The sequence below is a fragment of the Canis aureus genome, chromosome 23, assembly GCF_053574225.1.
Source record: "Canis aureus isolate CA01 chromosome 23, VMU_Caureus_v.1.0, whole genome shotgun sequence".
Classification (NCBI taxonomy): Eukaryota; Metazoa; Chordata; class Mammalia; order Carnivora; family Canidae; genus Canis; species Canis aureus.
The window spans coordinates 30,759,984-30,786,037 of NC_135633.1; the positions used below are offsets into that span (position 1 = coordinate 30,759,984).

Consider the following 26,054-nt stretch of genomic DNA (forward strand, 5'->3'; position numbering starts at 1 on the left):
TAAATTAGAAGTGTAGTTCTTTCTTTAATCTTGAATATAATCTTGAATAATAATTTTTATAATAAAATGTTTATTTAAAGCAAACTGAAGAAACTGCTACCTCAGGCACAACAATCCACTTCGAACACTTTTCTCACAAGCATAACCTCACAGATATGTTACTCTCTCCAGTGGAGATATACTTACTCTCTCAAACACATAATCCCTATTTTTTTCCCGTTAGGCTTTTAATATTGTACTTGCCCAAGTCTTTTTGGTTTGTTTGTTGTTGTTGCTGTTTATTAAGATAAATGAAACATTCTTTTTCCTGGGGCTTAGAAATAGTTTTCTAATTCCATAAATACAATACTCTTCCACAATTCAAACACATTTGTCTTCTTATATTCTCAAAAAAAATTTATCAGAAAGATTAAAAGTAAAACAAATTCTACATTGTTTAGAAGCTGCTGTTATATACACAAGGAGGCTAATTAAAAGCTGCAAATTAAATCAGAAGGCTAAGTAATATACACAGATTTATTTTATAGTTGGGGGGGGAAAAACTAAAAAAATCTTCCCAAACACTTGTTTCTTTGTAGTTGGTCTGTTTATTGAGGCTATAAAGCATAATAAAAAGATGGGTTTTGGAATCAGAGACACTAGAGTTTATACCCTGGTTCTGCAACTTCCTAGCTCTGTGAAAGCTTGGGCAAGTTAAACTCCCTAAACCTCAATGCCCACTTTTGTACAACAGGGATAACAGTACTCACCTAAAGGACTACAGAAAATACATGAAAAGCTGGATACAAAATACCCTAGTAAACAGAGTACATGTATTAAGCACAATTTACATGGCAGCTACGATAGTAATTTTCATTTCTTTTGGGAGGATGAGGAAGTTCATTTTATAACAAGTTCCTCAGCTTTAAAACTATTCCAACATCAAGAAACAGAAGATAAGGCAGCTCTTAAAACCAGTAAGCATCCTTGCCAATTCTCAGTTACAGATTTGGATTGGAGCTAAGCAGAATTTACAGCTCATATTACCTCTTCAGGCAATGCAAACTAGTAAGAAAGATGCAACCCTGTATCTAACCAACATGCTCTTACCTTGCAGGCTACATCAACTAATCGTATCTGGATAGCTTGATTCTCTGGGAGTTTAGTGCCAATTGCAAGCAAGGTGTCCAAGAGTTGAGCAAGGACTTGATGAGACTCTAGAAAGGAAGATGAAAAGTTGGATTGCAGAATTTCAAAAGGAGATCACCAGAGAAACTAAATTTACTTGGGTAAAAAATGTAAATTTTGGTTAGCTAAGTTCCTCTCCTTGATCCTTGATTCCCCTCAACCAAAAGCTAAGTTCCTAAAGAGATCATGTCTAAAACTTTGAATCCGGGGCACCTAGGTAGCTCAGTCAGTTAAGCAGCTGACTTTGGCTCAGGTCATGATGTCAGGGTCCTGGGATGAAGCTCCACATCAGGCTCCCTGCTCAGTGGGGAGTCTGTTTCTCCCTCTCTCTCCTCCTTCTCTCCTCTTCTGCATCTCTCTCCTTCTGCCTCTCTCCCTGCTTGTGTTCTCTGTCACATAAATAAATAAAATCTTTAAAAAATAATAAAAATTAAAAAAATAGAACTCTGAATCCTCCATAGGATTGGTCACAGTACTCCAGAATTGTTTAGTGCCAGATTAACTAACTCAAGGGCTTTTCATGGTCTTCCAGATAAAATCCAAATTCCTTAGCAAGGCGTACACATACATACATACATACCAGTCCCTCCAGAGGTCTAGCTCTGTCTGCATTTCTAGTCTCATCTCTTAAGTCTCCTCTAGCACCCTTTTCTCTAATTACTTATGATTTCATGCCCTACCTTTGCTCAGGGTAACTTCCCCCGAGAAGGCCTCCACCCATACCCAAGTCCATTCTCAACCCCACTCCCCAAGAAGCACCTACAAATCATGAAGTGTTACCTGCCATACAAAACTTATGTGTCTATTTTAACTTACATAATAAAATGTGTAGTTACTATCTATTCATAGGACACTAATTTCCTTTTACCATTATTAAGACAGTCTCTTTAAATTAACTAAAACAAAAAAACAAAAAAATCTGTCCATTTAAGAAAAATATTAAGTAAACCATAGTACACAGGCGAAACAAGTATGTAAAAAATGGTGTGTATAACATATAAAAAGACTAAAGCTCAGAAAACATTGGCAGGGCACCTGGCTGGCTCAGTCAGTACAGCATGCAACCCTTGATCTCAGGATTGTGAGTTCAAACCCCATGTTGGTTGTAGAGATAACTTAAAAATAAGATCTTAAAAAACAAAAACAAAAAACAAAAAACTGGTTACATAACCTCTTAGTAAAACTTCTAGTTAAATATAACAGATTGAACACATCTTTTATTACTTTTTCCTAAAACTTCATTAATATAAGAGTAAAGAAATTAGAAAGGTATAAACCTACAAAGACCAAAAAAACCCCCACCAAAAAAAAAAAAAAAAAACTCTGGAGAATAAAGGTCAAATTTTTCAGAGATGGAAAGCATCATAGATGAAAAAAATCTTTGGCAAAATGGAGAACTCTAATTAAAAGCCTACTGAGAAGGATAACCTTAAAAAGCAAAAAAATATATATTTTAGCCATAACCCCCTAGAAGGATTCAGGAACTGGGAGATTTAAAGGAACACCAATAAAAAGCAAAAAATTGGGGATAAGGTAGGGATTTATCTAAGGTCTCTGTAAGAAGCCAGTTGGATCTCTGCCTCTCTCTCCCTATACTATACATTCAAGTTGCCACTAAAACAAAGGTTTATTATAGAAATAGACCAGAAAGGACCCAATTTGGGGGATACCAGATAAGGAATGGGAAGAAGACATAGTCAAGGAAAGGAAATTGAGAGTAACATACTGATAAATGAAATACTTTCTCCCCTCGCTAGCCCCCCTTCAAGAGATTTGACTCCAAAAACTTGGCAGCCAGGCATCTGTCTTCCTAGCAGAAGATTCATGAATTCCAAAATGGAAAAACTGATGGGCCCCACAGGAAAACATGAAAGACTATAAAATTTAAAAGTCCTCCTAAAGAGGGTCATCCTACAACAGAGGTAAAGCCCTGTCCCTTAACACAGAACTACCAATCAGCTTTTTAGTGTCGCATCTTAAATTTAAATGCAAAACCAAAGATCCTCAATAACTTTCAATACAAAAGAGGCCACAAGGAGTAAAGGTACTTCAAGAAGATAGAAGAGACATGAAGAAATTTCCAATGCTACCACAACACCCTTTAATTTATTTGTACAAAATGATTCTACATAACATCCATGAAAAGTTACCTTTTTAAGCTTAACTCTTGCTCCTGATAAATCACAAATCTAACCTAAATTTTAAGTCCCAGTCTCTTTCCTGAGTTCCAAACCTACATTACAACTGCAAGTTGGATGGACATCTCCACAGTGATAATAAATAAATCCTCAACCTCTCTTCTCTAAATGATCTAGTTCATCAAACCAAATTCCTCAGAGCCATAAAATTATCTTTTTTTTTTTTTTAAGATTTATTTATTCGGGATCCCTGGGTGGCGCAGTGGTTTAGTGCCTGCCTTTGGCCCAGGGCGCGATCCTGGAGACCCGGGATCGAATCCCACGTGAGGCTCCCGGTGCATGGAGCCTGCTTCTCCATCTGCCTATGTCTCTGCCTCTCTCTCTCTCTCTCTGTGACTATCATAAGTAAATAAAAATAAAAATAAAAAGATTTATTTATTCATGAGAGATATGGAGAGAGGCAGAGACACAGGAAGAGGAGAAGCAGGCTCCTCACAAGGAACACAATGTGGCACTCGAATCCAGACTCCAGGATCACGCCCTGAGCTCAACCACTGAGCCACCCAGGTGTCCCTAAAATTATCTTGCTAAAACTAGACTTGATCATTCCATGCCTTTGCTCAAAAAAACTACATAGCTCCCAATGCCTACAAAGTTACATTCAAAATCCTCAGTACTCCAGACTACCTATCCTTTGGCTTTAAAACATTTTACCAGTTTTTCCTCCTAAAGCCCCTCACTCCCTGATCTCTCATGAAACAATTCAGTTTTTCAAATATCTCTTATACTTTCCCAGTTCTCTACTTTTTATCATAATGTTCCTACTTCTTGGCAGTACTCTTGCCCATGTCTGCCTTTCCAAATTTAATTCTTCACTAAGCCTTTCTAGACCCCCCTTTCCCCGTCAGCACTCATTTCATCCTCTCTTCTGTTCCCACAGTATTCTGATTATACCTCCTATACAACAAACTTTGTGTCTTCATTGCTGGTGTGATATGTACTAGAGAAGCAGATACACCCAACACCCTCAAAGTGACTAAGCTCAGTTCTTGCCAAGGAGTTGCAGAACTCATATACTGATAAACTGAAATGAAAGACTTCTGGTCCAGAGGGTGGCCCATACTGTTGGATTTGAAAGTGCACACTAAACTGATAAATCAAAGACTCCTAGCCTGTGCCTTATTATAAGCCACAGGGAGACTTTAGTAGTCACTTTATCTCCCTGGAGTTCATGTTGCTCAACAACAAAATAAAGGGCATGAACTAGATGATCTTTATGGTCCCTTCCAGTTCTATCTTCTACTCTGAATCTAGGTAGGCCAGGAACTAAAAACCAGGAGGAGACTTAGATTAAATCTCTCAGACACATTAGGATAGGGGTGCCTGGATGGTTCAGTCAGTTGAGCATCTGACTAGTGGTTTTAGCTCAGGTCATGATCTCAGGGTCATGAGATCGAGGGATTGTCTCTGAGCTCCATGACCATTTATTCATTCCACTCAGCGTGGAGTCTGCTCAAGATTCTTTCCCTCTCCCTCTGCCCCTCCACTCACTCTCGCACACACTCGCATGCATGCACGCGTGCTCACTCTCTAAAATAAATAAATTCTTTTTAAAAAAAGAAATCTTAGAAAGTTTAACAAAAAGCAAAACAGCTATTTCCATGTATACTGCATAATTTGAGTCTCCTTCTTTTTTAAGGTTAGGATGAGATTTGCATCTGAATTAACTCTCTTATCATGTTTCTATTTTAGAGGTAAAGTGTTTCAGTTAAACCATGGTCTATAAGAAAAAGCACTGCACTAAGTTCTCAGTTCCGCTACTCTTTAGCTAAATGAACTCACTTCAACTCGCTTCATCTCTCTAGGACTTAATTTCTATCATCTGCAAAATGAAGGCATTAGACAAGATGATCTCTGTAAGGCCATTTATAGCTGAATAAGTCTATAGTTCTATGAAATCCCCATTCTTAGAGTGTGAAATTCTTACAGGTACACAGCTAGTAGCTTCTATAAGAACTTTCCATGGGAAAAATGGATGCTTTTTTTTTTGTACTGAGGCAATGTAATTGTTTTGGTACTTTTAAAACAAATGGATCTTTTCTTTTTATCACCATCTAAAAGAGAAAAAAATTAGAAACATGCTACTGTATCTATTGGTATTTAACATATTATCAACACCTCAAATATTATGAAGATGATATAGAAACATGGAAAAAATTGTATATAATGTTGAGTATAGTAAAACAAAAAACAGTACATTCCCTATAAATGTATATAAGTTAAAATATGAAGACACTGTTTTGGGCAGCCCAGTTGGCTCAGTGATTTAGCGTCGCCTTCAGCCCAGGGCATGATTCTGGAGACCCAGGACTGAGTCCCACGTCAGGCTCCCTGCATGGAGCCTGCTTCTCCCTCTGCCTATGTCTCTGTCTCTCTTTGTGCATCTCTCATGAATAAATAAATAAAATATTTTTTTAAAAAAAGAAAACACTGTTTTAAGGTAGTAGCAGAAGTATTTTTAAAATTTTTTCTTTATTGTCATTATAGTAGTGTTTCATTAAAATAGACTTCCCCTCTGGAAAAAAATTTTAAAGGCATAGTCTTTGTTTCCTGTGAACTAAAAGTCTTGGGTCAAAATTCAGTATAAGTTAAATTTTAATATGAAGTTATTTCTAACAAAGTTTTTAAAATTCTCAACTTCAGCCAATGGGCCACATATGTAAGATATTTGTAATCATTAAACATTGTACAATAAATGAACTTGGATTGTCTGAGTTCCCTGGCCCTTTATTACTCTTATAACCTCTTACATTCATAAATTAAATATTGTCCAATATTTAAAGCCATATTTATCTAACTATGTATACCCCAAATGAAATAAAACTGTTCTTTGAAATTATAACCAATTCAAACAAAATTATACTTTTAGAAAACAGCAACAAAGGGTTTCTTTTTATTTAATCTTAAAATAAATATTAAAGTAAGGCACCAACTCTGTAACAGAATCTTGTGCATAAATTAAACCAGATAAATAATCAAAAGAATTTTAAAAATGAAATAGTTCTCCATTTTACCTAAAAGCCGAGAGCAATTTTAGTGGGCATCCATGAGGAACAAATTGGACAACAATGACATGTGAGAGCTAGATGTCACTTTTAAACAGGAACTAAATTCTGAAAGACCACATCATCAAGACAGCACCTCTCATGGTTTGAATTAGTATGGTACAGTCAACAAAATATCACATACATATAGAACATCACTCTGTTACATACGATGTAACCTTGAACAAGTTAGTTAGCTCCTCTGAGCTTCATTTTCCCCACCGAAAATACAGGGACAACAATATGTATCTTCCATTATATGTATATGGCATTTAGTAAAAGTCAATAAATGATAGCTATTAAGAGACAAATCTGCATTTTATCTCTAATGTGAATATATGTACATGTTTTATTGAATCATCCTCAAATGCCTTTTCAAAAACCAACGTAAGAAAGTTTCATCCTAAATTCTATATAGACGGAACTAAAGATTTCTGCTCTGATTATATAGCTTTTAAATTGCAACTTACTTTCATTCTGCAGGATGTTAATGGCATCATCCATAATGCAGTCTGGTGAAAATCCTGCAGTCTTTGATAATAAACCCAACAATGATGCAATTTTCAGTCTCACAGATGGATCATTCTCCTGGAAAAAAAGAAGCTGTTGTTACCTTGATGCTCTAGGCTCAGTTAAACAACTGAGTAAATTAACATCTCAAAAGTGATTCAATGATCCAAGTATTCTACAACTTTATTTCTGAAAAATTAACCTTATAAACTTCAGAGGAAAGACCTTTTCTCAATCAGTGTTATACCTAAACACTGCCAAGTGAATGGGAATTTTTCTATGCCTTCCTGATACCATTACCTTCTAACCAGAAACATGCTTTTAGGAACACCCTTCCTCCACTGTGCCGCTGTATCAGACATGAAGTGCAGCAAGTTGCACCACCAACACTGCTAGCAAAGGGCACCCAACACTGCTGACAGCACCACTGGTCCTGGAGCCCCGGAGCCCCGGGTAACTGGTGCTGCAGCTAACCGCTGCTATCACCAAAACAATCTCTTATCCTCCCTGCTTTTTTGGATCACCACATCCTGATTAGAAGTCTGAGGCAGGTGAATCTAATTGGCTGGGTCTAGGGCTCATACATGGGCCCCAGGTGGAAGGGAGACTAAGAAATGAGTCAGTCCTCTGTGGGATGCCTGGGTGACTCAGGGGTTGAGCCTTCGGCTCAGGGCTCAGGGTGTGATCCCAGGATCCGGCACATCAGGATCCCCGCAGGGGGCCTGCTTCTGGCTCTGCTTGTGTCTCTGCCTCTCTCTCTCTCTCTCTCTCTGTGTCTCTCATGAATAAATAAAACCTTAAAAAAAAAAAAAAAAAAAAAAGGAGTGTCTGGCCCTTTTGGCCACATTATTGGGAGGTGGTCTCTAATTTGCACCAAGATTCCTATAGTGAGAAATTTCCCCCAAAGTAAAAAAGGAACGCATCCTTTTGTTCATCACTATATCTCAGGTACATAGCACCATATGTGGCACTATGCAGATATACATATTGAAAAATACACACACACACTAGAAATAGGAAAAATAAAAAGTACCTCACCAATGCTAGGATTAGGTCAGCACAATTCTCTACCAAAGAAAAATTACTTAAATATATGCTCAAAAGATGAAGTGCCTTCTATTTTTTTTGAAAAAAAATTTTATTTATTCATGAGAGACACAGAGAGAGGCAGAGACATGGGCAGAAGGAGAAGCAGGTTCCTCAAAAGGAGCCCAACATGGAACTCGATCCCCAGAACCCTGGGATCATGATCTGAGCCGAAGGCTGATGCTCAACCACTGAGCCACCCAGGAGTCCCAATGAAGTGCCTTCTAGATATGACCAACTCTCCAACCTCAGTTTCTACAGTTTCTAAGGAAGTGACAAAGCACATCAAGGAGGCCTGAAGCAGGAGAAGAAGTAACAGATTCTAGAATTCTGGCACGCCACTTACCATGTATATAACCTTGAAAAAGTCATTTTCTTGGGAACTTAACTGCAGGGAAGAGAAAGGGCTTTGAAATTAGCTAAATCTAGGTATAAAGCCTGGACCATGTCTTTACCTAAGCTCTATGTCTTGAACAGGCTAATTAATGTGTATAAGCCTCATCTGTGACATGGAACTAATCACCTCAGGGGACACTGAGAGGAAAATGACCAGCACAGGAATGGCCCACAGGAAGCATCAGAGATTAGTGCTCTCCTTCCTTCCTCTCTCTGATCATCAGTCCTTTCATGCAAAGACTAAGAAAACCTGAACTGCAGGCACCACTATGAATACGGAACTCAAGAGGGGTATCATAAAGAGCAAATGAAAAACACATAAAAGGTAGGTCTAGAATATGGGAAATTCCACAAGGTACATGCCCTGGTTTTTAAACAAAAAATAAAAATAAAAATAAAAATGACATGGGAATGAAAATAAAAAGGTGGAGGGTGAAAATGCTACAGATTTTTAAAAGAAACTTAGAGATTGATAAATTAACCAAATGCAACATGTGAATTTTGCTTTGAACAAACGAACTGTACAAAGTCTTCTTTAAAACAATCACTGAGGATTGCCTGAGTGCCCCCTTCCTTTCCCCCATGCTCATGTGCATGTATACACACACACACACACACACACACACGTGTGCATTCTCTAAAATAAAGAAATCTTAAAAAAAAGACAATCATGGGCTAGGTATACACTATTAAGGATTTTTGTGGGTATTTTTTATAAAGTCCTAAAAAAAATCCTTATTTGTTAAACATAGATAATTAAATATTTACAAGTAAAATAATATGCTGCTTCAGATTTACCCTACCCCAAAAAAGTGGGGCGGGGGGGGGGGAATGCATCAAAACAAGAATGGCAAAATACTGATAAATGTTGAAGATGGATGAAGATGACCTGAAGACTTATATTATCTTCCCTCCTTTTGTGTATGTTTGTAAAGTTACCAAACAAAAGTTAACCCTTTGAAAAAATCACATGAAAGTCCTGTACTCTATCTAAAACGGTAATTAATGTATTCATTTAGTCATCCATACAAGAAGCACCTACTATGTGCCAAGCATCATTCTAGCTAGTGGGGATACAATAGTGAATAACGCAGAAGCAATTCTTGCTCTAACAGATCTTATATTCAAATGGAAAGACTGGTAAAATATATATAATTTCACATGGTAAACATTCTGAAGAAAAATGAAGTGTACAATGGGTTAAAGAATAATGTAGGGATCCCTGGGTGGCGCAGCGGTTTAGCGCCTGCCTTTGGCCCAGGGCACGATCCTGGAGACCCGGGATCAAATCCCACGTCGGGCTCCCTGCATGGAGCCTGCTTCTCCCTCTGCCTATGTCTCTGCCTCTCTCTCTGTGTGTGACTATCATAAATAAATAAAAATTAAAAAAAAAAAAAAAGAAGAATGTAGGGAGGCTAGTCTAAACACCACAGTGAGGAAAGTCCACTCTGAGGATCCAGTTTTTGAAAGGATACTTAAATGAGTCAGATACAGAGTCAGAGATAGATTTAAGGAAGCAGTGTTCCAGGCAGAAGAAAGGCGCAAACTGGGCAGCCTGGGTGGCTCAGCGGTTTGGCGCCTGCCTTTGGCCCTGGGCGTGATCCTAGAAACCCTGGATCGAGTCCCACGTCAGGCTCCCTGCATGGAGCCTGCTTCTCCCTCTGTCTGTGTCTCTGCCTCTCTCTCTGTGTGTGTGTGTGTCTCTCATGAATAAATAAAAAAATTAAAAAAAAAAAGATTTATAAAAATAAAATCTTTAAAAAAAAAAAAAGAAAGGCGCAAACTCAGAATACGGGAAATTCTAAAATGCTGTATATAAAACTCTAGAAAAATGCATACAGAACTGTTAGTGGTGATTCTCTCCAAAGTACTGTCTAGAAAGCTCATTTTTTAAACTTTTTTCATTTAAGATTTACTCATTTATTTAGAGAGAAAGAACACAAGCAAGCGAAGGGAAAAGTACAGAGGGAGAGAATCTTTCAAGCAGACTCCCCCGAGTGCCTGAAAGCCCAAATGCGCCACAATCACACAACCCATGAGATCATGACCTGAGCCAAAACCAAGAGTCTTAACACTCAACCGAGTCACCCAAACACCCCATTTTAACATTTTTTATCTGTAGAAGCAAATCTCATTCTCATACACTTCTGTAGTGCTTCAATTTGTTACAATGAATATTACTGTTATAATTTTTTAAAGATTTTATTTATTTATTTATTTATTTATTTATTTATTTATTTGAGAGAGAAGGGGCAGGGTGGGTGGGAGAGCAAAAGGATAGGGAGAAGCAGACTCCCCACTGAGCAAAAGCCTGATGTGGGGCTCCATCCCAGGACCCCAGGATCATGACATGAGCTGAAAGCAGAGGCTTAACCAACTAAGCCACCAGGCACCTCCAGACATGACTTTAAAATAATGGCATTATCACGGTCAGAGATCCTGATCTAACTTGAGGCAGAGGAAAAAGAATGAATCAATGCTCTGAGTCATGAAAAACACCATAACTTCCAGAACTTAAAGGGCAATATGGCTAAAATGTACATTGACACAAGACGAGGCTTTTAAAAAAAAAAAAAAAGATTTTATCTATTTATTTATTTGAGAGCAAGAGAGAGAGACCAAGATAGTGACAGAGAGGGCAAGAGGGGAGGAGAGGGAGAAGCAGGCTCCCCACTGAGCAGGGAGGCCAACAGAAGGCTGGATCCCAGGACCCCGACAGATCATGACCCCCAACCCAATCATGACCTAAGCTGAAGGCAGATGCCCAAATGACTGAGCCACCCAGGCACCCTTAGATGAGGTGGAAGAGACTAACAGGCACCACATCATTTTGAGAATAATGACAAGTATCTTTCTAATAATGCCCTCCATGCAGCAGGAATTCAACACATATTTGTTCACTGTTGAATAAACAAATGAATAATTTTTGTCATAAGAGCAATGAAAAAGCTTTGATGAACCATAAACAGGAGAGTGACATTAACAGATTTGAGTTTTTGAAATATCAATCCAGGGATCCCTGGGTGGCGCAGCGGTTTAGCGCCTGCCTTTGGCCCAGGGCGCGATCCTGGAGATCCGGGATCGAATCCCACGTCGGGCTCCCGGTGCATGGAGCCTGCTTCTCTCTCTGCCTGTGTCTCTGCCTCTCTCTCTCTCTCACTGTGTGCCTATCATGAATAAATAAAAAAAAAAAAAAAAAAAAAAAAAAAAAAAGAAATATCAATCCAGACTCAACAGAATGACTGGATTGGAAGGCACAAAACTAGGCAGAGACAAATTAAGAGTATATTGCAATAGTGCGGCAAAAGACATTATTAGCAAGACTCCCATTTCTGTTAAGGGCAAGGCTAGATAATTCAGATCAATTTTTCTGCTGAGGAAAACTAGAAAAATACTATGGATGGCAAAAAAAAAGTGTGTGTGTGCACACGTATACATACAAACATATATGCGTATATGCATATAAACATACATGTATGTATATGCAGACATATGTATGTGTGTATATACATTTGTGTATTTGAAAGTATTAGAAAAGTAAAAGATAAATAAAGATTTAAAGAACTAGGATCCTAGGCCCAGGAAGGTTCACCTAAAGTGTGAGGCTGCTTTTACTTCAGGCTTCTGCCAACAAGGGGAATAGGGAATAGAGAAATGAGGGGCAAAGTAAACAGTGCTTCTGACAGTAGGTAAGGTCAGAGGGACAACGGCTAGGGTGTAAGCCTAAGGGTTTGAGGGTGAGAAAGGGCAGCCTAATAAACCCCATCACTTTGGATTAGGACTCCAAAAAGCTACAACAATATGAGTAAGAATGAAATAAAAATAGATTTTGGTAGGGACTGCAGGTCAGCTTTGAATCATCTTAATTCCTGAAATGAGAATTCTTCCTGGATTTCTGGACCGAAACGAATACTCTCTGGATTAAACTAAGTCATCCTAAACCTCAAATTATTTTTACAATTTTGGAAATATATTGCCTAATACAGTAAGAAATAAAGCATGCTAGCAGATCAGATAATTGAACAGATATTATAAGACACAGCTAGAGGGATCCATTTATTGGAGTTACCAGACACAGATTTTTTTTTAAGGTTTTATTTATTTATTCATGACAGAGAGAGAAAGAGGCAGACACACAGGCAGAGGGAGAAAGAAGCAGGCTCCATGGAGGGAGCCTGATATGAGACTCGATCCCGGGTCTCCAGGATCACGCCCCAGGCTGAAGGCTGTGCTAAATCACTGGGCCACCGGGGTTGCCCCAGACACAGATTTTAAAATAATTGTTTATTATGTTGAAAGCAATAAAGACAAAATGAGATTTTTAACAGAGAACCAGAATTTTTTTTAAAAGATTTATTTATTCATTTGAGATGGAAAGAGAGAGAGAGAGAAAGGCAGAGACACAGACAGAGGGACAAGCAGGCTCCATGCAGGGAGCCTGACGTGGGACTCGATCCCGGGTCTCCAGGATCAGGCCCTGGGCTGAAGGCGGCACCAAACCACTGAGCCACCCAGGCTGCCCAAGAACCAGAATTTTAAAAAACAAAGGAAATTATAGAAATAACCACAAAGCAATCAATGAAATTAAGAACAAATGGATAGGTATAACAGGAGACTAGACAAGGTGAAGAGAGGAGTGAACCAGAAGATAGGTCCAGAATGAAGCCCAAGGAGACAAAAGAACGAAAGATTGGAAAAGAAGAGAATAGGACACAAAGAGATGCCCTAACACGCATGTAACTGAAGCCCCAAAAGGAGAGGAGGAAGAGAGCGGGATATCCGGCTCACGAATGGGCTTCTTCGTTTCGTACGCGACAGAAAAGTGATTCAAAAATGGGTGATGTTGAGAAGGGCAAGAAGATTTTTGTTCTAAGTGTGCCCAGTGCCATACTGTAGAAAAGGGAGGCAAGCACAAGACTGAGCCAAACCTCCATGGTTTCTTTGGGCGAAAGACTGGTCAGGCCTCTGGATTTTCTTACACGGATGCCAACAAGAACAAAGGCATCACCTGAGGAGAGGAGACGCTGATGGAGTATTCGGGGAATCCCAAGAAGTACATCCCTGGAACAAAAATGATCTTTGCTGGCATTAAGAAGACAGGGGAAAGAGTAGACATAATAGCTTATCTCAAAAAAGCTACTAAGGAGTAATAATTGGCCATCGCCTTATTTATTTATTTGTTTGTTTTAAAGATTTATTTATTTATTTATTCATGATAGACATAGAGAGAGAGAGAGAGAGAGAGGCAGAGACACAGGAGGAGGGAGAAGCAGGCTCCATGCCGGGAGCCTGACGTGGGACTCGATCCTGGGACTCCAGGATCATGCCCTGGGCCAAAGGCAGGCATTAAACCACTGAGCTACCCAGGGATCCCCATCGCCTTATTTATTACACAACAAAAATTTCTCATGACTTTTTTTTTTATGTGTACCATATTTAAATTGATCTCATTGACCAGAATTCAGATCATGAGTGGCTAATAGAATGTTTCTCTTGGACAGTTGGACAGTCCTGATTTAAATAAGATTGGCTTGTGGTTAAAAAAAAAAAAAAAAAGAAAAGGAGAGGAGGAGGCATCAGGTTACCTGCTCAGTGGGGAGTCTGCTTGTCTCCCTCTCCTTCTGCCCTTCCCCATGCTTTCTCTAATAAAAATAAATCTTTAAAAAAAAAAAACAACTAACTACGTTCTTTACAAAGGTCTTATCTAAAACAAAAAGATACAAAAAAAGATTAAAGTAAAAGGCAGAGATAGGTATATAATCAAAAGATAACTGGCATCATTATATTAAAGCTATTTGCTGATAATTATTTGTAAAATATTCAAGATAATCTACATGTAATTTATTAAAATTGTTAGGTGAGCTTAATTAGTAAGGTTGTAAGATATATGAGTTAATAAATGTCAACTGCATTCCTGAGTATCAGCTATGTAGGGTTAGAAAATGAAATTTTATAAAAATACTGTCATTTACAATAACAAAATATTAAATATCTAGGAATAACTAGCAGAAAATGTACAAAATCTCTATGCAGAAAACTATACAACAGTATTAAAATAATAGGGCTGTACCACGTTTATGGACTTGAACACTCAATACTGTAAAATGTCAAATGTAAAGTGTCATCAGAACTATACCATTAGGGCAGCCCAGGTGGCTCAGCGGTTTAGCGCCACCTTCATCCCAGGGCGAGATCCTGGAGATCCAGGATCGAGTCCCATGTCAGGCTCCTTGCATGGGGCCTGCTTCTCTCTCTGCCTGTGTCTCTGCCTCTCTCTCTCTCTCTCTGTGTCTCTCATAAATAAATAAATAAAATCTTAAAAAAAAAAAAAAGAACTATAGGATTAATGTAAATCTAATCAAAATCCTAACAGAAATTTTGTTTGGGGGCAAAATTTCACAAACTGATTTCAAAATTCATAAAGAAATGAAAAGATCAAGAATGACTAAGATATTCTTTTTTTATGATTTTTATTTATTTATTCATGAGAGACACAAAGAGATAGGCAGAGGGAGAAGCAGACTTCCTGCAGGGAGTCCGATGCAAAATTCGATCCCAGGACCCCGGGATCATAACCTGAGTCAAAGGCAGACACCCAACCACTGAGCCACCCAGGCATCCCTAAGATATTCTTACAGAAAAGCAAAGTAAGTGAACTTGTCCTACCAGATGTCAAGATTTAATATAATGCTATGCTAAGACAGCATGGTACTGGCATAAGAATAGCCAAATAGACTACTGGAATAGAATAGAAAGACCTGAAATACCTATATACAGACGCTTCATTTACCACAAAGGTGGTACTACAGAACAATGGAGAAAGGATATTCTTTTTTTTTTTTTTTTAAAGCTTTCAGCTTTTTTTTTTCTTTTTAAGATTTTATTTATTTATTTGAGACACACAGAGAGAGAGATAGAGAGAGGCAGAGACACAGGCAGAGGGAGAAGCAGGCTCCATGCAGGGAGCCTGATGTGGGACTCGATCCCGGGACTCCAGGATCACACCCTGGGCTGCAGGCGAAGCTAAACCGCTGTGCTACCCGGGCTGCCCAAGAAAGGATATTCTTTTCAATAAATGGTGCTGGACATTTGAATTTCCATTTACACAAGCAACATACACACAAATTAATCCCATGTGTGAAAAGCAAGTAAGCTTCTAGTAACAATGCAGCAAAATGTCTTCATGAGTTCAGGGTTGGGAAACCCTTCTTATGTCAGATAAGAAAAGTCCAAAATCAAATGAAAAGGTTGTCAAATTGGACTACGTTAAGAACTTCTTTTCATCAAAATACAACAGGAACTGTCAAATGAAAAAGATCAACAATTCCAATGTGGCAAATATGTGGAATTGGAATTCTCACAGTGCCAACAGCAGTGTAAATTGGTACTACCACTTTGAAAAAGTTGGCTCAGTAATTACACTCCAGGGTATACAGAATACAGAAATGTAAGAAATGCATACCAAGAGACTTATACAAAATGTTCATGGCACTAGCCTGTAATAGCTAAAAAGTGGAGACAGTCTAAATGTCCCTCAATAATGGAATGAATAAATTAGGGTATATTCATTCAATGAAATATTATGCTCTGGTAAAAATGAACTATAGCGGGATCCCTGGGTGGCTCAGCAGTTTGGCGCCTGCCATTGGCCCAGGGTGTGATCCTGGAGACTCGGGATCAAGTCCCACATCGGGCTCTGTATGGAGCCTGCTTCTCCCTCTACCTGTGTCTCTGCCTCTCTATCTGTGTGTCTCTCATAAATAAATAAATAAGGCCTTTTAAATAAATAAATAGATAGATAGATACATAGATAGATAGATAATGAACTATAGCTACTGTCAACAATATGAATGAATACCAATATAGGTAGAATTCTGAGCAAAAGCCACACATAAAAAGATATACACTATATTCTCATATAATTTTCTAATTATATGAGGTTTTTTAAAAAAAAGACAAAAATAAACTGTATTTAGAAGTGCAGGCTTAATGGTAAGAAATAAAAGACAGTTATTACCCTGAAAGTCAGAACATTGGAGGTTATCTTTTAGGAAAGATCTAAATCATTAGAGGGGAATTTGAAGAAGCTTACAAGAAGCTGATAATATTCCATTTCTTGACCTGGATGGTGGTTACACACAGTGTTCATAGTGTGTGACAGAGCAACAGGCTGAATGAGGTTTTTCTACATATTCTTCTTTATGTTATATTTCACAAAAAAAAGCTTGAAAAGTGTGGGTCCCCTGGTGGCTTGGTTAATTAAGTGTCGAACTCCTGATTTTGGCTCAGGTCATGATCTCAGGGTTCTGAGATCAAGCCCTGCATCAGGCTCCACGGTATGCATGGAGCCTGCTTAAGATTCTTTCTCTCTGGGATCCCTGGGTGGCTCAGCGGTTTAGCGCCACCTTCAGCCCAGGGCATGATCCTGGAGACCCGGGATCGAGTCCCATGTTGGGCTCCCTGAGTGGAGCCTGCTTCTCCCTCTGCCTGTGTCTCTGCCTCTCTCTCTCTCTGTGTCTCTCATGAATAAATAAATAAAATATTTTTTTAAAAAAAGAAGACGACTCATCTCAAGCATCACTACTACTTTAGTCCCCTAATCCCAAATCAAACTGATTACCTTCTTCTTTGAGGTAACATCATAACCTGTCCCAGATTTCACAGCACCTATAACACTATGTTATTATCCATTTATTGTATATCTATCCAACTAGACTCAGGTTGAGGATCACATAATCATCTCTTATCTCCAACATCTCCACAAAGCCTGGCACTGAGTTAGAATTCATGACATTTCAAGAAAATTAAAAAAAAAAAAAAAATGGGGCAGCCCGGGTGGCTCAGCGGTTTAGCACCACCCTTGGTCCAGCGCATGATCCTGGAGACCCGGGATCGAGTCCCACGTCGGGCCCCCTGAGTGGAGCCTGCTTCTCCCTCTGCCTGTCTCTGCCTCTCTCTCTCTCTCTCTCTCTGTGTCTCTATTAATAAATAAATAAATAAATCTTTTTAAAAATCTCTTAAAAAAATGAACAGATGAATAACTTTAGCTCTTGTTATCTATTTACTACATATATATGCATATATAAGACATATATATTTTTTAAGATTTTATTTTTTTATTCATGAGAGACACAGAGAGAGGCAGAGACATAAGCAGAGGGAGAAGCAGGCTCCTCACAGGGACCCCGATGTGGGACCCAATCCCGGGACTCCAGGATCATGCCCTGAGCCAAAGGCAGACACTCAACCACTGAGCCACCCAGGCATCCCTATTTACTACATGTATTATTTGGTATATCAACTATACTGCTAGCCCCAAAAGGACAAGAAACATATCTCACAGTTCTACATCCTTCACAGCAACCAGCACAGTAATATAAATGAACCCCTCATGTAAAAGAAGTTCAGATACTGCTGCCTGACCACAAAAAAATTTGGAGGACAGAAGCGGAAGCCCAAGCAGTCTATCTAAAATATGAGAGATCACATTGATGGATATAAGATGAAAGGATAAAAAATTGTACAGTTATCAATCTAGACCTGGATACATGGCATCTCTCCTCATTCCCTTTGGGGCTAGGATCTGCTAGACTAATGTAAGCTGCATGGCCTGGTTAAAGAGTGTAGGATATGACATCGGAATGCTAGAGTTCAATTTTTCTTTTAGACATGATAATGATATTGATTATGTCTTTTAAAATAGTATTGTTTAGAGATATAAATTGAAATCTATGAACAAAATGATATGGTCTCCGGGAGAATTTGGCAGAGAGGGTAAGAGTGGAGGAAATGGAAACAGACTGCTGGGTGGGAGGCATGAGAATAAAACAAGTTTGGCCATAAAGTGGTAACTGCTGAAAACTGGGTACTGGGTACACCAGAATTAATTAAACCATTCTCTCTACTTGTATATATATTTGAAATGTTACATGACAAAAAGTTAACCCCCCACCATTCAAATCCAGACCCTCCATTTACTTAGCTGGGTCACCTTGGAAACTAAACTGCTCCAAGCTTAGTTTCTTACCTGGATTACATAAATAACAATGGTGTTGTCATCAGGATTAAAAAATATCACACATGGAAAGAGCTTTATAAATTCCAACAAGTTTGGGCAGCCCGGTGGCTCAGCAGTTTAGCACCGCCTTCAGCCTAGGGCGTGATCCTGGAGACCCGGGATTGAGTCCCACTTCAGGCACCCTGCATGGAGCCTGCTTCTCCCTCTGCCTTTGTCTCTGCCTCTCTCTCCCTGTCTCTCCTGAATAAATAAGTAAAATCAAAAAAAAAAAAAAGATAAGTAGATATTGCCAAGAGGTAACTAAAAATAGATCACTAAGTGTCTAAAAACCTGAAAACAGAAACCCTGATGACATTCATGTAAAACATGAGAGATGCATTTATTAATCCCCTACAATGTTCCAGGAACCAAGCCACACACTGGGACACAGACTAAACAGATTTGTAGTCTCTGAACTTAAGGGCTTCAAGTCTAAAGGAGAGAGACATACGGCAAACACTAGCAATACTAAGAGCTAACAGGACTGCCCAGCGCCCAGAAAAATTCCTGATATATAATAAGCATTTGTTAACGGAGTAATAAGTCTCATAAAAGCATACACTCACTCATTCAACAAATATTAATTTTACCACACACTGTTCTTGGTGCTGCTGATTCATCAATTTATTGTATTTATTTTTAAAGATTTTATTTATTTTTCAAAGATTTTATTTATTTGACAGAGATAGAACAAGTGCACAAGCAGCAGGAGTAGCACAGGGAGAGGGAGGAAAGGCTCCCCGCTGAGCAGGGAGCCCAACTCAGGATTTGATCCCAGGGACCATGATTTGAGCCGAAGGTAGATGCTTAACCAACTGAGCTACCCAGCTGCCCCCGGATTCACCAATTCAAAAAAACAAAACAAAACAAAAAAATCCCTGTTCAAGAGGCGCTTACATTATTGTATGGGGAAACAGACAAGGAACCAAATAAATGAGAAAATCATATAGAATATGAGAAGATGGGGACAGTGCCAAGGTGGCTCAGTTGGACTCTTGATTTTAACTCAGGTCATGATTTCAGGGTTGTGAGATCAAGCCCCATATTGGGCTACATGCTCAGCAGAGTCTGCTTGAGGATTTTTCTCCCTCTCTCTCCCCCCCCTCCTCCCACACACATGCTTGCTCTCTCAATTTAAAAAATATATATGAGAAGATAGTAAGTGCTATGGAGAAGACCAAATCAAGGAAGGGGGCTAGGAGGTTTTAGGGTAGAATAGGCAGTTTCAATTTTAAATATAGGGTTTAAAAAAAGGCCTTAATGATAAAGTGACATTTGAGCTGTGACTTGAACAAAGTGTAAAAAGTAGACATATGAACATCTGAGGGAAGTGTTCTAGGCAGAAGGAAACCTAAGTGGAAAGACTGAAAGAATATGCTTGACAGAAAAAGGTGGCAAACCAGATCACAGGGCAGTGGGAAGAAGACAGAGGGGTTCTAGCCTAGGGGAAAAGCATTTCTGAAAAATCCACGACATCTTTGGGAAACTACAAGCATTTCTGATTAAGCTAGAACATTTTATATGTAAAGGAAAAGACCCTTTATGTCACACATAAACGATTTAAATAAACGATTTAAATAGTTTACAGAAATAAAAGATACTGAAGAGAAAACCTGATGGGAACACTTGAAGACATTACATGCACCCTAACAGATACATTATGAAATACAAATCATCTATAACATACTATTTAAAATTTCAAAAATATGCTTAACCTGAATCTAACAAAGCCTATACTGTATATCTAATTTTCCATTCCTTGTAAATAAAAGGGATAGAGGATCAAATTAACCCCCGAGGAAGTAAACGCATTCAGAAAACAAGACATTTTATCAACAACTGACTTTGAGTTTCTTTATACAGTCACCAAAATAATAAAAATTGTTCTAGATTTAAAAAAGACGAAATGTCATGTGTGAATAGTGTTTGCATTTTGATTTGAACAAATCAACTATAAAAAGATATTTGGGGAATAAGAGAAATCTGAATATGGACTAGTTGTTAGAGGACATTAAGGAATTTTTAGTTTTATTTGATGTGGTTAAAGTGTTTTATTTTTTGTTTCTTATTGAACTATTTAGGGAAATATATGATACTTTTAAAAACTTAAGGAAAGCAAACAGAGGGAGAAAATTTGGCAAAATATTTGTTAAGTGTTGAATCCCAGAGATGGGTTATTTGGCTGTTCATTATAGTACTGTCTCAACTCTTTTATAGGCTTGAAAATTTTCATATTAAGTTTAAAACTTTGATTCATCTGTGATTCATACATTTGGAAATCATGTCTTCCCTTTTACTTCAGATTTTACTTACATAAACTGAAAAATAACACAACTCATGAATTTCATTTCTGCTTAAAGTATTTCCTGAAGTTTAGTACATCACAAATTGATGTTTTTTCTAACTCAGTAAAATACATGGAGAAATGCTACTAAGGAAGGAAAAATAAGGTTAAAAAGAAGTAGGCTATCAAATTAGACACGAGGGCCTTGAATTAGGGCAATAACACAGGATGACAGGATGACATTTCAGAGACAAATCTGGTTACAGAGGGTCAAGGCTGAAGTCTTTTGTATTCCCACTGCACTCTACATAACACAGGCAACACTACCCCCAGAAGTATGTTCACATCTGTCTCTGTATATGCTATATGGATACTCTCTACATCCACACAGAGACGCTGCAAGTTTCTGCAAACAGGATTTGGATCATTTTTTATCTCTATATCTGTATCTATAGTGCCCCACAGATGGAAGGCCCTCAATAAAAGAGTGCTGAATTAACACCTTCTTATTTATCTTGCAATACTAACCCATTTGGTAGACATGATACAATTCTTATACTCCCATCAGGTCCTCAAGACGTTCTTACCTTGTAATAATGTTCCAAGAGAATCCTGACTACTCCTTCCACACTTTCTGCTTCAACAGGCTTTCTGGCAAACTGGAGTAGATACTGCAAAGCATCTGCTGGGGAGGTAGCTTTACACAGATCTATGTGGAGTGCTGCAGATTTACTTGGTTTTGTCAATCGCAGTTTCTTGGTTGCAATTTCCTCCTGTTGTTGCTGCAAAGGAATAGGAAAGATAACACATGAAAATAGAGGCTCTGCCAATTTCACTTTGCCTCATTTCCTTATTCCAGATAATATATTTAACTGGTAGACTTAACTTTAGGAAAAAGCAGTGTTACGAACTGGAAAAGGGGCACTGGAGTGGAGGCAAGACTATGAGTCCCCATTTTGCTTTTCACTAGCTCCCACCACTTTGGACTAGTCATTTCATTTCTACAAGTCTCAATTTCTTTTTCTGTAAAATAGATCCACTAACATTTTGTTCTACCAATCTCTCAGGACTGTTGTAGCTTTTGGGTTAAAAGGACACATGAAATATCTGCTCCATTCTTTACTTAAAAAGAAATCTCGGGGCACCTGGGTGGCTCAATCAGTTTAAGAATCTGCCTTCGGTTCAGATCGTGATCTCAGGGTCCTAGGATTGAGCACCAAATCAGGCTCTCTGCTCAGCAGGGCGTCTGCTTCTCCCTTTCCCTCTGCTCCTCTCCCCTGCTCAAGCTCTTCTCTCTCTCTCTCTCCCTCTCTCTCTCTCCCTCTCTTTCAATAAATAAAATCTTTAAAATAATACATAAAAAGAAATCTTGATTCTATAAATATGTTCAGACTGTGCTGAGACACCTACCTGGCTCAGCTTTCCTTGTGAGAAAACTGGAACTGATGGGAACTATCTGTAGCTTACATTGAGTAAAAAGTCTTCTCCTTACTCCAAATGACTACCCAAACCATCCTGCCTTTATTAAAAGGATGATTGATTAGTATAAAAAATTTTTTTAAAATAGTCAATTTCCTTGCAAACTGTAGCCACTTAACAAATGTTTCCTGAATGATTATTCAGCATTAGGACTGGTCTCTGAGTTCCAATTCTGCTGCTCTAAGTAAGTCATAATTCTTACTGTCATCATTTATAAAATGGGAATTATGACACTACTATCAGTCTTTCTCAACTAGGGATCCTCATCTGAACCACAGGACACACAAAATTATGTAACTATTTTCTCAATTCTCTCAAGGATGGCTTATAACTAGAAACTTTCTAGATATATTCATTATTATAAGGAGTCCAAAAAGTTGACATAAAAGGGAAACTGTCACTCCAAGGCTTAAGTCAGGCTCTGCTGGGTAGGTATTGAGCTCATCATAAAGACAACAAATGTTAAAATCAATAATTTTCCTTAACATTTGATGCGTTGTTTTGATATCCTGAGCAATCACCTCTCATCAAATTTACAATACTACAAAAAAAAAATTTACAATACTACAGAGAAAAGATTAGAATTATTCTAGTCAGGAATAAAGTAGAGCATGATATAAAGAGACCAAAGAAAAAAATAAAATAAAATAAATAAATTAAAAAAAATAAAGAGACCAAAGATTTTGAAGTCAGAACTTGGGTTCAGTAACCACTTACTAGTGAGAGGAGGCCTATCCTTCTTCTATAAAAGGGAATACAATTCCTGTATGATACAGATATTTGAGAAGACTAAAGTATAATGTCTTTATGCGTACAAACACAATAAGCACTAAATATAGTTCTCTCTCCCTCCCCTTCTTCATAGCAGAGGAAAAGATCAGATGCACTAAGATCCCATTTCATCACTCTATGGTAATGATTATGCAGAATGAAATGAAAAAATGAGCTCTTTTCTTAAAATCCTTACCCATTCCCATCCTTTTCTACACAAATTCAGTCTTCAGTGTTACTTGGGCTCCAATCAGGTCAAAATCTGAGAAAGATTTTCCATAAGAGTATGTGAGGGGAAAGACAAACTAATATCTGCTTAGTCAACCATCAATAACATTTTAGTGAGCCAAGACCTATGGTCATCCAGGGGGGATAGAGTCGTTTGGCAAGAGCTGGGGGCAAAGGTGGTGATAAATAGGTGACACATTAGAAGCCTGAGGACACGACATCCTGACTGTGTTTCTTAACATCCTGGCAAGGCTTCCAACACCCTGGAGCTGACAGACCAAGAGCCACAAGTATAGAACATGCAGCTTCCTCTTCAACCTCTGCCCCAGGGTAACCTAGCCAACACAATAAGACCCCTCTAGCTCCAATACAATAGCCACCTCTGGGCCTGCCCATTCTCCCTTTTTGAAAGGGTACTGTCCTTAGTAAACTGCTTTGTGCTTGCTACACTCTTTCTGTCTTTATTCAAGCTTGGATCCTCATATAAATCTTTGTGGGGAATCCAAGAACCAAGACCTCCATTTATACCACTCAGACTCTCCCACCCATAACAAAGGACACGGAGATGAACGAGGTATTATCTCTGTCCTTAAGGAGCCCAGGCTGGTAAGGAGATATGTACACCGTGTGAAATTAATAGAGAAAACTCACTAAAATCGAGTAAGGAGGATATAAGGGTGGGGGGCCTAGAAGGGAGAACAGTGCCACTCAATAATCAATTAGGGAAAGAACTGTGGTTTATAGATCACAAGAGAAAAATCATCCACAGGAAAAAAATCATCAATTACAGGCCCCAAGGAGAAAGATGTACATTGCATCTCCTACAAGAAATCTACCACCGTTGCAAGTCAGCCAATAAGAAACTCTTATCACCCTAGACTTTCCCTTCAAAATAACCCCTCCCAGCTTCCTCCTCCTTCTCCATATAATAAAGGCCCTCTTTTTTGTTTGCTGCACTTGCTTGTGGTTTTGCCATGGCATGCATGCCCTGAATTGCACATTCTCTATTATTCCCAAATAATTGCATTTTTGTTTCTAAAATAACTATTTTTAAGGTTAACAACTGGTAATTATAGTAACACTAAGTGATAAGTACAAATCGATGAGTATAAACAGAATACTTGCCACAGAAGCAGTGGAGGAAGAGACGAAACTCTTGCTAATAAGGTTTTAGTTGGGTCTTGAAACAAAAATGCAAAAGTAAAAATAATGGAAAAAAATGACATGCATTCCATGTAAAAGAGACAACAGGTACAAGAGTTTGGAGAAGTGTAAACACATGACATGCTCAAGGAAAAGTGAGTACTCTTGAGAAGTGGGAACAAAAGAACTATAGTTAGAAAGGAAATCACACTGCACGACAATGTGAATGAATGTCCATAATGCCAGTGAACTGTACACTTAAAAATGTTTAAAATGGGGGAGCCTAGGGAGTCTGCTGGTTAAGCTTCCAGCTCTTGATTTTGGCTCATGTCATAATCTCAAAGTGGTGAGATCAAGCCCTGCATCAGGCTCTACACTGAGCGTGGAGCCTCCTAAAGATTCTCTCTTCCCCTCTTCCTCTGCCACTCTGCCTCTTATTCATTCTTGAGCTTTGAAAAGAAAAAAAAAATTGTTTAAATGGCAAAATATGTATTTTACCATAATTACAAAGGAAAAAAAAAAAAGTGGGCAGGGGAAACAGCCCCAGAAAATTCCAGAAAGCAAATCACAGAAGAAGCTCTGTGAAACTAGAAAAACAGTCCTAAGGGGGCCCTGGATGGTTCAATTGGTGCAACATGCAACTCTTGAATTCCAGGTTGAGCTTGAGCCGGTGGGTGTAGAGATTGCTTAAAAATAAAAAGAAAAAAGAAAAGCCTTCCTGAACCTCGACTCATTCTAAAAGTTCAAGAAAACTAATTTCACATAAAATGGAGCAATTAGAAAATGTCAAGTCTAAATCTCAGTCACTTTTTAAGAAAAATTAAAAAAAAAAAATTGGGCAGCCCAGGTGGCTCCTTGGTTTAGCAGCGCCTTCAGCCTAGAGCCTGATCCTGGAGACCTGGGATCGAGTCCCACATGGGGCTCCCTGCATGGAGCCTGCTTCTCCCTCTGCCTGGGACTCTGCCTCTCTCTCTCTCTCTCTCTCTCTCTCTGTCTCTCATGAATAAATAAATAAAATCTAAAAAAAAGAAAAAAATAAGCAAAAAAATAATAAATAAGCAGACTAACTTCCCTACAGTCAGTGGGAATATGTACAAAAATGTGTCCACAAAACAGAAATGATAAGTGAAAAGAGACAGAAAAACTTGATCTGTCAATATACTCATCTCTGTATTACAATCACAGATACGCTTTTCTGTCTCTCCCATTAGTCTGCAAGCTCCTAAAGGACAGGGACCTTAATGTGTACCGGACTTTGTAGCAACACCTTTAGCTATACCTGATACACAGTAACCACTCACTCAACACTCTCGTTAAAGGAATGAATGAAATGTTTAAGGAATTTCCTGCTGGATGGTCTAACTCCTGCTACACTAGAAGTCTAAGGATTTAGGGGCCAGTCTATGGATCTAAGTAAGAATGCTTTTGATCTACTACTAGCATCAATTGGGGGCTCGTCAGAAATGCAGATTATTGCCTACCTTCCCCCACCCCACTGAGTGGGGTAATCCACATTTTAACAAGATCACCAGACGATTTGCATAAAAAAGTCCGAGAAGCAGGACACACGAGATAACCTGGAATCAACCTCTACTTTAGCAACATCTATGAGGCGACACATGGACAGTCACAGGTGTCAGGAGATCGAATCACCTGTCCTTAACTCCAACGGAGGAAAGTACAGCCCTGCT

The 26,054-nt window shown here is 38.6% G+C and overlaps 1 protein-coding gene and 1 pseudogene across 2 annotated transcripts in view; one reads left to right on the forward strand and one right to left on the reverse strand.

The window, feature by feature from the left end:
- The window catches only part of INTS4 (integrator complex subunit 4), a 111,239-nt gene that overhangs the window by 84,490 nt on the left and 695 nt on the right, over positions 1-26,054 (reverse strand). Inside the window, exons 2-4 of one of the 2 annotated variants that reach the window (XM_077867176.1) lie at positions 21,330-21,524; positions 6,880-6,997; positions 1,090-1,196 (exon numbers count right to left, since the gene is read on the reverse strand). In XM_077867176.1, the coding sequence (XP_077723302.1) occupies positions 1,090-1,196; positions 6,880-6,997; positions 21,330-21,524 (420 nt within the window). Of the gene's footprint in view, positions 1-1,089; positions 1,197-6,879; positions 6,998-21,329; positions 21,525-23,188; positions 23,255-26,054 lie in introns of both variants that reach the window. The other variant, XM_077867177.1, reaches the window with a different exon arrangement.
- On the forward strand, positions 13,235-13,569 carry LOC144294948 (cytochrome c pseudogene; annotated as a pseudogene).